This window comes from Lissotriton vulgaris, chromosome 11 (genome assembly GCF_964263255.1).
Source record: "Lissotriton vulgaris chromosome 11, aLisVul1.2, whole genome shotgun sequence".
In the NCBI taxonomy this organism is placed as follows: Eukaryota; Metazoa; Chordata; class Amphibia; order Caudata; family Salamandridae; genus Lissotriton; species Lissotriton vulgaris.
The window spans coordinates 589690167-589703796 of record NC_141699.1 but is presented as its reverse complement, the minus strand read 5'-3'; the positions used below and the strand labels follow the sequence as shown (position 1 = coordinate 589703796).

General features: G+C 46.9%; 1 protein-coding gene across 1 annotated transcript in view; it reads right to left on the bottom strand.

The window, feature by feature from the left end:
- The window catches only part of FHIP2B (FHF complex subunit HOOK interacting protein 2B), a 174973-nt gene that overhangs the window by 68530 nt on the left and 92813 nt on the right, over window positions 1–13630 (bottom strand). Inside the window, exon 11 of the mRNA XM_086943678.1 lies at window positions 8246–8415. Coding sequence (XP_086799804.1) covers window positions 8246–8415 — 170 coding nt within the window. The remainder of the gene's footprint in view (window positions 1–8245; window positions 8416–13630) is intronic.

Below are 13630 nucleotides of genomic sequence, written 5' to 3'. Positions count from 1 at the left end.
CATGACGTGCTTGACCGTAGATACAGGCTTTGGCGCCCCGATCTTTGGGCCGACGCCCCCTTGTGACCCCGAAGGGTCGATGACACTTTTGGTTTTGATTGGAACCCATGACTCCGAAGCCGGCGATCCGAGGACTGTCTTCATCAGTTTCGGTTTCGATTTAGCATCTGTGGGTTTTGGTTTTGATTACACCGCCGATTGTGATTGATCGACCGATGGCTCCTTAGAAATATTCTTAGCCGGGCCTTGACGCGGGGCTATAGAATGTGGATCTTGGCTAAGGCCTTCCGGCGATGCCTCGGGCTGAGCCTTAGAAAGTACAGTGTCAGTATTGGGCCCCGCGACTGCGGTTGGGCCTTGCTAATCGCTCGAGTCGTCATCGACGGCTCCGAAGGCCTCTGCGTCGTCTCCTACCTCGACGACGTCTTCCTCATGGACGTAGTCTTCTTCTTCGTCCTCATCATAGAGTCGTGCTCCGACGCAGGATCCGACTGTTGTTCAGGATCCTCTTCATCGACGCCCTCGTCGTCATCAGCCTCGAAGATGTTCTCCGGGTCGGGCGCCGTCTTCTGCGTCGACTGTCTTGCGGCGCGTCGAAGCGTCTTCTTTGACCTGAACCTAGAACAGGCCATGCAGCTGGCCTCGTCGTGGTCCGGGGATAGGCATTTATTGCACACTGGGTGCACATCAATGTGAGGGTATTTGGAGTTGCAAACGGGGCATCTTTTGAACAGGCTCCATTCCATAGTCGATCGTTGATGGGGCCTCTGGTGTCGAAAAAAGGCAACGGCCTTCGACGTCCTGTTCGAATAACTGGATCAAGTACCTGGCACCGAACGAAAGACAATACCGACGCCCCGAAGGCTTTTTGGCCTTGAAAAAGTGTTTTTATATCAATTCCGAACTTGAGTCAAGAAAGTACATCCGAACCCAATGGCGGAAAAAAACAATCTGAGGATGGAGAGGATGCCCATGCGCATTGTAGTCCAGGGGAGGAGCCACCTATCTCGTGATACTTCGAAGACTCTTCCAGGACCACAATGTGCAATCACCCGGACCCAACACTAGGCGGCGATCTATGCACAGATATGAATTCAGCAGCCCACATGCCTCGAACCTTCCATTACAATGGCATCGTTTCATAATTAAGATGCATTCACAATACATTTTTAACGGTGGGAACAAGTGAACATAGCAAATAACCAGAAGCAAGCAGCTGTTGTTCATGTCATTTATGCTTTTCATTTTAAAATAGCGTTAAATGACAGTTTGGTCCTACGCATAATTTTGTGTGAATTTGGAAAAATTCAGGTAATTACGCAAAAATAAATTACTCACATTTCTCACACCTCTATATCTAAGTAAGTGTTTGTACGCTAAGTACACAGCAGTGTATGCACATGAGTGAGCGTGTAACAATAAAGAAATCTAGTCTGCGTAGGTATCAGAGTACCTCAGTAAAACAATAAAGCAGGGAATGCCTTAGTGGGTAACTACCTTGTGCACAAGTGAACCTGCATTAGAGGACTGTGCAATACTCATGCATAAGTGAGCATAAATCCCTTGCATGTGATTTAAACCATGTGTGATGGACTTTCAGTGTGACTCAAAGTGCTTCTTTCTTCTCTGAAATTTTGTTATAGGACCGTCAAATGTTTTTGCATGTGCATTTCTATCTATGAAATGTTTATTATGATGAGATTCAGTCCCATAAACAACAATATGTTGCCTGACTGAAGGTAAGTAACTTCTTCTGATGGATACTTCTAACTGGAGATTTGTCACCTTGTGAATAAATACCAAAACAGTACTTCCCAAGCTGGTGGGTCTGTGGAAAGGCTCACATCAAAATGTACTGCAGGACAGAATAGGTCAAAAAGTCTACTCCTCTACGGGCCTGTGTGCTGAGGCAATAATGCTTTGCGAATGTGTGCACTGATGCCCATATAGCAGCCTGACAGGTTGCACTATGTGTGATGCACTAGTACCAACCTTGGCTCGGGTAGAATGAGCCCACAGACCTTCTGTTGGAGCTTCTTAGTCAATGCATAACAGATCTAAACATCAAGGGATATCCACCGTGATATGATCTATTTCATCCTCACTGCGCTTTTCTTTACTTTAGAGAACCCCTATAGAGAGCTGATTGTTCATCTGGTGGTCCTTGGAGTGATCAATGTTAAAGCTCTACATTCTCTCAGGGGTCCAAGCAATTGAGTCTCTCTTCCCTTTCGAGGGATAAGTCGGAGCAAAGAGTGTTGGAAGATTGAAAGCTTGTCCAACATGAAAATATGTGACTACCTGCAGCAGCAATGCATTCAAGTTCCTAACACTAGTTTGTACAGAAAAAAAGGTGGTATAAGGCATAAGGACCGAGAGGGCCTGAAGTTGCAACAAGCTAATGCTATCGTGACCAGAAAGACAGGAAGCGTAATGGGCAACCATGTATTGGCTGGGAAGGGGTACAGACTGGGGAAAGTGAGAACCCAACTTAAGGCCCACTGTGGCATCAGAGAGGGTTTAGGCGAAAACATACATGATATATTGCAACCCTTTAAGAAATCTCATCACAAAAATGTAATTTGAACAAGGATCGCTGCTGTGGCAAACGAAAAAAAGGCTGAAAGGGCCGACAAGTTAACTTTAACAGTGCCCAGTGCAAGTTTCTGCAAGGCCAAAGATAAAACAAACAAGACATCAGACAGTTTGGCTTGCAACCAATTCGTTTGGCGAGTGCCTTACCAAGCCACAAACTAATCCCAGCACCTGACGTACATTGATTTTGTGGAAGGGCACCTGGCTACCCAGATCACATCAACAACTTCGGAAAGAAAATCAAAGTTAGCCAGCTGTCACCACTCAATCTCCAAGAGCGGAGGTGCAGACTGCCGAGGTCGGAGTCCAAGACGCAACCCTGCCTCTGAAAAGGAAGGTTCTCCCGAAAGACAGATACTCATGCCAAGAAGGTCCGGGAACCACACTCTGCTTGCCCAATCTGGAGCTATTAACATGACTTGGGCCCCATTTTCCCTGATCTTACCCTGATCCACTCCATTTGTCTTGGAGGGCCTTAGGAGCCACAGGTTCTGCCCTGTTTGAACCTCCAGGCCTTTTGGTCATATCAGAGCTACTGGAGCTCTTGGCTGGCCTCAAGGTTTTTGGATGCTTTTTAATGTATTCAGCAATCTTGGAACCTGGGCCAAGTATATAGTCCACTGTGGCTAGTTTAGGCTCTTTGAGAGGTCTCTCTCCCAGCTTCATACACTAGACACACTGGTCTCCTTACAGGATGACCAAACAAAAGTTCAAAGGCGGAACAACCTACTTCTTTCTGTGGTACTTCTCTGTAGGCGAAAAGCAGCGAGTGAAATTAAGGGGGCCTTTGGGTGGCCACCTGCTTTGCCAATGGCTTGGCAGGTGGTACAGAAGTTGCAAAACTCCTTCACCTTCTTGGATACACCTGTCCGGTAGAAGTCCCTCCACCAAAATGGTTCTCTGGGAGCCACTGACATCTCCCTTTTTCTAATCAGCAGCTTGCTGTCTCTGGCTTTCAAGAGTGGGACTGGTCCTCTGTCCCTGGCACTGATCTTACCTAGAGGGTCACCCCTGGGCCTAGGAACTCTGCTGTGTAAGGCCCAAATATCTAGGGCTCAGTTCCCACTGGGGCTGACAGGTCTTTTCCCTGAGGAGAAGCAACCTGAACTTGTGTCTGTTGTGAAGAAGGTTTCCCAGACTTCTTGCCTGTTCTTTTGGAGGGTTGGGCCATTACTCCAGGCTGCAACTCCGCTTTTTCACCCAGGGCTGTGCATTGTGGTCTGGATTTTACACACATCCATTCAGGTATACCTAGCAAGGCTGCATGGGTCTTTCTTTCGACCTCAGCCCATGCTGAGGACTCCAGATAGTTTACTTGTAAACAGGCTACAGGTATTGCAGAGGATACCATCACCTTCTTTTGGCGAGTAACCCTCCCCATTCTAATGACACCATTACCATGGGATGGACTTTAGTGTGGAGGTCAGCATTCATGACTGGAAAAGTCTCACCAGTTAGATACTGTTCTGGGGATATCAGTTTTTCAGTAACCATGGTGGCACTTGCACCTGACTTCCTCCGTGCTTCAACTACCATTTATTTGAGGATGCTGTCTGTATTTTTCCAGGTTACCGGGCCAGACAGCCAGGGCAGCTACATCCACCACAACCTCTGAGACTAAAGTTGTTTCAGTGAGCTCTCTGACATGGTCAGGCTCCCCTAGGATCCCATCTGGAGGCTTACCACTGCAGGTACTGCAGTTGCACTAGGGGGAACCTTTTTGGTATAGCTAGGTTCTCCAGTTGCGTGCCCATTGACCTTACAATTAAAGCACCAAACCTTGTTAGGATCACAGTTTTTACTCTGGTACCCACCCGTAAGACTGTGTTTTGGCTCGGGCCCACCCTACTGAACAGGTTTTTGGGGGCCTTGAGAAGACTCTTTGTTTTTATCTTTAGAATGGTCACCATCTTTTCCTGGGTGGTGGGGCGTGGAGGGGTTGGGCGGGGGGCTTAGCAACCCCTTTCTTGAGGTCGCCCCCACAAGTTGTCTTAGTTACCCTTGTCTTGACCCAGTGGTCTGCCTTCTTCCCGAGTCCTTGAGGGGAAAGTGGAGCTAGGTCTACCAGGTATTGATGTAATTTTTCAGGAGCACAGTTACTCAATAGATGCTCTTTCATAATAAGATTATTAAGCCCATCACAGTCTTGCACCTTATTACCTTTCATCCAAACAACTGGTTTTTCATTGAAAAGTCCATCAGGTCTGACTCTGGGTTTATAGAGTCTACCTGAACCTGATCTGTGAGGAATTCAAAGCCCTCAATCAGGATATCCTTCATGAGGTCCTAGGATGTCAGGTGCCTATCCCTACACTTTCCTGAGAACAGCTCCCAGAGAAGAGAGTCCCAATACTTTTGGCTCAGTTTTATCATTTTACAGCCCCTTTCAAAGGCTGTAAACCATTTAGGGATATCATCACCCTCTGTATATTTAGGGTCAAAAGCTTAATTGTTCTCCCTATTGAAAACGTTGCTGCCACCATAGATGGTCCTATGCCCATCTCAGCTTTTTCCTTTTCTATAGCCAAGAATTTAGCCTCTAATTCTATCCTGTTGGCTAGTTGCTGAAGACCTGCATCTTCAGTCTCTACTTGAGCACTACTATCAGTAGTATTACTGATGGAATCATCATCTACTTCATCCACTTCAGCATCCTCTGCCAGGGACCTAGCCTTTTCTGCAAGCAACCTTTGCAGATGTGCCTCAGTGGGTCTAGATGCCATGGTGAGGTTCAATGCTTGGTAGAGGGACTTACGTTTGTCCAACTTAAGTTTCATGTAGAGCACCTCTTAGAGCTCCTGGTCATGGTTTTAAAGTAGTTGGGACCTTTTTAAGCAACTTACCAAAAATCCTAAACAAGCTTTTCTAAAGGGCCTAACTAACTACAAATACTTATTAAATTCTAAAATGTTCCGCTGTGGGACTTAACACAAGGCCCTAACAGCTAGGTTAAAACAATTTAGAAATAAATTGAAATCAGCAAAACAAATTTTAACTAATGATAATTTTGGATTCCTTAGTGGAATCACTTATTAACCATGAGGTACTGCAGATGTCAAGCCTTGTATCCCACCGCTGCACCACCAATGTAGGAAGCTGCCTCTTTATATGATATACCAAAATGAGGTATACGTGCCAATGGGCTATCCTACCCCTGGGGTCACTACACCCCCTACATGATCACTTCCTGTGGGAAGTGGCCATAACCATGTCCCAGAGTTCCTAAGTTTGCCATCACCAAGATGGCAGACTCTGAAATTTTGCCTTTACCTCAGGTAGCCCACCGTAGGGGTGGAATTAGACTGAATGTAAACACGACTATCTGACTACTCATTTTCCAGTCTTGTCCAGGCACCAAATCAGCCCTGGTCAAGAGGGATCGGCATCCTCTCCTGAGAGGGAACCCAGATTCACATACCAAAGGCAATGGGCTCTTTGAAGGTCTTTGCCTTGGAATGCTAATTTGCAGGTCATCCTGTGGGAGGGGGTGTAAACACCCTCTGCCTGAGCAGGCTTTGTTTCTGACCTCCTGAGAGCAAAGGGCCTCCCCCTGGGAGTCAGAAACGCATCTTTGGTGGCAGGCTGGCTAAAAACAGTCAGCTAGCACACTAGTAGTTGGTAGGATTTCAGGGACCACCTTTAAGGTGCCCTTTGGGTGTATGTATTAATAAATCCATCACTGGAATCAGTGTGAGCTGATTAACACGAGATGCTAGATACCAAACATCTCTGTTTTCAATTAAGCCATCATGTAGCTGGGGGACTCGTTTTCACCAAAGTCCAGCACAAGTACTAAAATGGCTTCCATGATCACTTGTACTGGCAGCAATGGAACTGACCAACACATGGGCATATCTGTTCATACAGATATTTCCACATGACATATAGTGCACCCTGCCTTAGAGCTTTAAGGCCTGCTGTAGGGGGGACTTACCTATACTTCATGCAGTGTCTGTGGGCAGGGCACACAGGAATGTGTTCCATGCTGTGTTTTCACTTTTGTCTGCAGCAGGGCACGCAGCCTGCAATGGCAGTCTGTATGTGTTTGGTGAGGAGTCCCTCAGGGTTGCACAATTCGTGCTGCTGCCCTCAAGGACCCTCTTTACCCTCCTTGCCCTGGGTACCAAGGGTACAATTTACTAGGGACTTACAAGGAGTGGTAAAGGTTTTGCCAATTTGGAAAACAATTGTACAGATTTGAGAAAGAAATCTGAAACGTGGGACCTGGTTAGCAGGAACCCAGTGCACTTTCAGTCAAAATCACAAGTACCAGGCAAAAATTAGGGGTGAACATGTCAAAAAGGGGCACTTTCCTACAACTGGAAGCCAAGCGCTCAGGCCTAATCATCTTCAATGATTTTACCCGCAAAACAACACATAAAAAATACAGAAACAAACACTCATCAAACAAATACACAAATGATGAAATATGTTATTTAATCACAAACAAATATTTTTAAAAAAACTAACATGTTCATTTTAATGGTAAGATTGGAGATATTCTAAATTTCTTAAGGCCACTTATCGTCCGTATTATCTTCTGTTTGATGCATCTGCACTGCTCCCGCGAATCAATCTGAGGATACTAACTTAATTTTTAACCTCAAATTTCAAATTATTAAAAATTTACACGATGCTTTAACATTTCCAATTTTACATTTTGGCTTCTTTATTTATATACGCTTTAAAAATGTGTTGATATTATTTCATTTTCTAAGCAGTAACAAACTCCCTGAGTAGGCTCCATAGGCCTCCAGGTGCCCCAGGACTACAGGTTAAAACCAACTGGTCTACGAGGAAAATTAAACCAGTCACAAGGTTTTCAAACTGACCAAAAACAAGCAACGTTTGAGGCCACAAATGCTGAGGAACAATTCCACCTCCCTACTGAGGTATTGGTTGCCTTTTCCAGGAATTCCTTACCTGTTTTAAAGATTTCCACCCACATGCCCAGGAACCTCCCAAGCTAAAAGAACTGTCACCTGCCAAATAATCTCTGCAGGGAGTACCCGCCCACATATCCAATTTACCAGCTGCTTATTTATGGTAGCATTTTGCATACTGCACATCAGCTCCATTATTCGCCAAATTGTTGAGCATTATCCACTATGACAAAACATACAGAAATGGGACCACAACTGTGAAGCAGAAAAGGTTAAAAAAATGACATTCACCCCAGAACCATCAATAATGAGGACCAATAGTGAAAATTGTTATAGTTGGTGGTTATATGCAGAAGCAGATATTACTGAGCAGGAATTATGATATTCGAAGGGGTTCCAACTTCCAGTCCCTAGCACAGGTCTGCAGTGGACCACATATGCTTAGTGAGAATGGATATAAGAGATGCCTTTTCCAACCAGCGGCTGCAGGGCTGGGTGTGAATGAAAAAAAAATATTATACAAGAAGCCATCTCTAGCTGCTAGTCCACAGTTACCGGACTGGTTTCTTTCACAGACAAGTCCTTAAATTAGGAAAAACTTTAAATCTGACCTGAACTCCACAAGTCTTTGTCACCCATAAATGTTCTGGGTGGGTTTTCTACAGACAAATACCCTCTCAAGAAAGGCTTTGACTCAAAACTAGATTTGCTTGCGGCAGAGGGCCTACAGTGAAATATCGTCCATGCACAGCGTTGGCTGCACTTACTCTGTGCTCTCAAACTGATCACAGTCCACAGGGCTCCTCTCCTCCGGTCCATGGATACCACGTGCCATGTAGGTCCGCCCTTCCAGGTTTCTCAGGACGAGGTTGTAGACAATTTGCTCGTGTGGTTTCTGCAGAAGAACCTCAAAAAGGCGCAGTGTGGCAATACTGATCTACAAAGGAAATCGATGCAATATAAAGACAGCCAACGAAAAAGGATTGAATGTAAAACAAAACAGCACAAAGTGTCACACGCACAGTCAGGCCCAAGAACTCCCATGGAGAACATTTTTAGGTTTAAGTATTTTTATGTTCTCAACTGAAACACCGAAAGAATACAGAGTAATGTCAATTGTTTTATATGTTTTCAAACAACCCCAACCTCTTAAATTCTTATTCCATAACCTTCAACATGTTTTTCAACTGATGGAGTAGGGATCATGTTCACTGAGAGAGCAGTGTATGTACAACTTTTGAGAGATGCATGTGAAGGTCAAATCCAGGCTTTGCCTAATATGTTCAGGCACTATGGGACTTGTGGTGGAGGTGGATTTTGATAATCTCTGTCAGCGTAATAAGACTGTGAACCCTACATACCATGGCTTGGTATATGCTGGACTGTTAACTTGTAGTACTGCTTGTTACCAATTCTCTTACTTGCCAACATTCTTTGGCCATAAGGAGGTAGGATTTTTCAAGTTTCAAACATGCGAAATTGCATAATGATGACATCACAGGAAATGACATCACAACATGTAGCCTAAACACCACTTTGCAGACAATTACCTCATGTGTCATGTGACTTAGATCAAATTGCAAAAAAAGACTTTGTGGAGCTTGATACAGATGACATTGCTTCACATGTGGGATGGCTAGATTTAACTGACTGAGATATTGCATTGTGCGCTATAGAAGAATGGCAGCAGATGTGGACTGCTGGCTCCTCAGTTCAGATATTTGCTATCCATTCATTAGTCACTGACCATATGCAATCTTCATATTTGTCCCTTGTGTTTTATGGCAATTGAGTGTGACCGTTTTAAGCCTTCTCACTACTTTCAGCTCATTCCCCAGTTTTACTCACTGTCACTCAAGATCACAGTTCTATCATTATTTGATTGTGTCTTTAAGAGTAAACAGAAGGACGAGAAATAAGTAATGGGACAAACGAGAAGGGAGACAAAGAGACTTTATGGTTAGAAAAGTAGAATGGGAGAGTGGAGATAAGGGAAACAAAACAGAAGGGACGGTGGCAAGGAAAAAAGGGAGAAAGGAAGAATGAGAACCATGGTAGACGGAGAGCAAAGAGAAACATGAGAGGCAAAGGATAGTAAATGAGGAAAGAAAGGGAGAGTTGCAAGTAAAAGGAGAAGGGATGATACCGGAAGGAGCTTAAAAAAGGATGGAAGACCGAGGAAGAATGAGTGAGAAATAGTAAACAACTGGGAGCTAGTCAGGTGGCGCGTTTCCCATCAGGCTAGTACCACCCCTAAAGTGGGCTACCTGATATGAACAAGAAAACGAGAATTCCATCTTGGTTTTTGGTGGAATTAGGTTCACTGGGTCAGGATTATGCCCACTTCCTAGAGTAAGTGTCATACCGAGGGTGTAGTCCATTGGCTACTTCCTGTAACTCCCCTAACGCCCCCTAAATTGAGTATTTAGGAGCACTCCTGATGCCAGGAACTTAGATTTCGACGGATCCAGAAGAAGGGGATAAAGAAGAGCCGTGAGACAACCAGAACTGAAGACTTGCTGTGGACTTTTGGAGCCAAACCTTGACTGCCTGCACCCGGTCATGACAATTGTGACTGAGTGACTCGTCCTGCAGCTGAGCAACTACCAAGAACCCCGGAAGACTACCTGCCTTTGCAAATTTCCAGAAAATCTCTCTTGGAGTAGAGGAGCTACTTGCAGTCCACAGGCACCGAAGAAGAAGAGTCTGGTTTACTGTATTGCCACTCCCCGGCCAGCGTGACGGAGCAGCCCCCCAGGAAGAGGTACCTCCGCTCCTGAAGGTCAGATATGCCCCCACCGAAAGAGAGGGCAGCAGGACTGACCAGAGCCGCACAGCACCAATACCCGGGATATCGGACCCATAGCAGCAACCAAGGCCTGTTTAAGTACAATCGGGACTCTAACAGCGCCGAGACTGAGCATCCGTCGAGGGACGTCAGCACCGCAGAGACCCACTTCCAGAGTGGTCCAGCTGTCCTGAATTTTGCCCCCCAGAAAACGACCGTAAATAACTGCGTACAACATATGCCTTTTTCCCCATAGTAAAGCAAGGCTGCATAAAGACGCATTTAAGTGAACATTTTACTGACCAGTAAAAATCGATATTTTAAAAAGTACTTACTTGATAACGAAGTTCTTGGTATCAAAATGTACATAAAAAGGGGGGAGGAGCCAAGCTCGCGACCGTGATGGCCGCAATGTAGCTCGGCTCCGCTAGCCTTCCTGCCCAACACACATATCCTGGCACGCATCCTGCCCCGAGACGACATACTCGGGAAGACACGGAAAGACGAAGGAAAGCTTGTACTCACCATCTGTCCCGGGGGCTCCTGCGAGCGGCGGATCCGAAGTTACACCCCTGCTTGGCCTGGGGCCTCCGCGGCGTAGAGACCGGGGACTTGCCTGTGGAGGTCAGCCGGCGAGATGGTGTCGACGGCGGCCCCTGGTGGAGAGGAGAGGTCGGCTGGGAGAGGCCGTGGTGCGGTTATGCCGATGGCAACGGATCGGGCCCGGTCCAGCGGCCGGAGGGCCCCGTGGTGAGGTGCGGCACGCCGTGGATGGGGGAAGACCTTGTAAAGGGCTCCCCCCCTTGTTGCCTTGTCCGGCCATCTTGAAGCCTTGCGCCCGTAGTCGGCGTGCGGCGCCCGCGGGGCGGTGGCGCTGGCGGTCCCCCTTTTGGTGGCTCTCCTTTCTGCACCCAGATTGTCATTCCTGGGGCTCGAGGGGGCTCCCGCGGTGGCCTTGCTTGAGAGCCCGCTCCAGAAGTTGAGGCGCACGGGGATGCAGCTGGATCTGCAAGATGGCGGCCGGTGCCCTGAGTCACGGACTGAACCAGGGCGGCGAATTTGTGTCGCTGAAGTGTACGGGGGTCTGGTCGTGTGAGCGGGAGCCCACGCTTGGAGATGTTCTTGACGCCTTAAAGACTTTGCGCGCGACCCTGGCCCTCGACGCCCTTGTGCTGGAGAGAAGGACGGCTGCCATTACTGTCGGACCGTCCCTCATGGACGCGGCTCGACTCCGAGTGTGTGCTGTTTCGTCCCCCTCTGTTGCCGTGAGGAGTGCTGACACTGTGCATCGGCAAGATTTTACACCAGCGACCCCGGATCCCGGGGTCGCCTTGATCGTGGCGGGCGCGGGCGTGGGCGCCGCGCCGGAGCCCGTTCCTGCTCGACTGGATGGGGAACAACGTAGATTGCCGATTCAAACTGCCCCGGCGAAACCTCAGTGTTATTCTGCGGGGACGACTCTACTTTCCTGGGCGGTGAGACTGTACCCACACTGTTTGTTGTTCCCGTTGTCGTTGCTGAAACGTCTAGACTGCCGCAAAAAGTTCTTGCTTGGCCGCTGGTTGCTGGAGTCCTCTGGTTCGCTCCCATGGTCTGTCCTGCTTCGACCATACGGCCTCTCCACTTTGAATTGTTTGCTGCCCACTACTCTACCACGCGCGGTAGCGATGGCTAGGAAAGTACAGGGGTGAGCCGGTTCTGGACCCGGAGAACTAATGGTTTGTGGATGGAGATGAGGAGTGCCCTCAACCATGATACTATGGACGACTCCTTCGAAGGTTTATGATACCCGAGACTGTGTCGATTTCGTTTTGATGTTGCATTAATGTGTGTGATGGCGGGGGGTAGGGGCCGAATGGTTCGATTGATGGCTTCCTCTCCCCTGGTTCTTTTTCCTTTTTGTCTCTTTGGTTTCTTTTTCCCTCTCTCTAACTTTTTCTATATTTCGGGTCTCTTATTTAGGGCGACAGGCACGCTGCTGGGGGGGTAGGCCGTAGCCTTCTGCAGGGGTGCAGGGTGGGGTGGGTGATTTGGGGTCTTTTTCTGACCGTTTTTTAGTTTCTACGGCTCTTTTGTGTCCCTTTCTTAGGACGCCGTGGATGTGCGTGTTTCCCACGTTGTGATTGCTTGGGGGGGGGGGGGGGGTGAGGTATTCTTACTTTATACAATATTGATTGTACATATATCCTGACTTGACCGCCCCACCCCCAATAATGTGGTCCCCAGTCACTTTGCTCGCCCTTATCGCTGCGGGGGCGCATGCAGCAGCACGGCGTTCCTTCTTTTCTTTCCTTTTTAGCGTTCCCCCCTTTCCTTATCTTCTGGGTCAGTATAGAGAATGACTGTAACTCCTTTTGCCGTTCTGGTTACTCAGTTATGTATAAGTACAATAATTTGGTGGTCTGTGTGCACGTGGCGGGCTACGATGGGTACTGATTGGAAATATGGCATCTATATTCTGTTTGCTGTAGACTATTGCTGATAACCGTTTTTATTGATGCCTTAATGTTTTGCTGCTTGATTCGTGGCCCGCTATGGGCACTCAGATGATTAAACTGCAACTGATCCTGCTATAGTTTCTATTATAAAATTAACCTTCTTTGATCCTACATCCGGCGGCCACACTCAGCTCCTCTACGATTGAACTACTAGTTCGCAATATACTGGGTGACTGCTGTGAGGCCTCTTTATTGATTTACGTGCTTTTCAGATTGTTTCGTGGCCAGCCTAATTGGTTGTAGGCCCGTATTTGTATGCTACTATCTGCACAATAAAGGTTTTCAAAAATCTTACAAAAAAAAAAATGTACATAAAAATATGACTTTTTTTTCAAAATTGGTCTCGAATTTATTCTGGAGTGTGTGGGCCCCCTTTATTGTCTCTGTGAGCACAACAAATGCTTAGCACTACCCTCTGATAAGCCTAAACTGCTCGCCCACACTACCACAAAGGAGAGGATTTAGTGTTGTCATGTTTGCCTCTGTAAACCAATAAGGGTTGCCTGGACTCTGCACAGTGTGCCTACGTTTTGTCCACTATATAAAGAGCCAGCTCCATACTGGGAGCATATGATAGGTGATATGGTTGGAGAAAGGCGGAGAGGGATCAATAGAAAGGATGGGAAGGAATAAGAAAGGTGTAATGGGCATATGGAGGTGAGAAACAAAAGGCAAAGGGATGGAGAGACAACTGAGCAAAAGAGAATGAAAGAGAAGAGAAGGAGTGACAGGAGTGAAAGACAAGAGTAATGTGATAACAAGAACTGGGAGAATGAAAAAATGAGGAAAGTTGGACAGAAAAGAAACAGGGGGTTGAGGGGAGGACTAAGTGTGGATGAAAATTAAACATTAAGATATATAGAGAA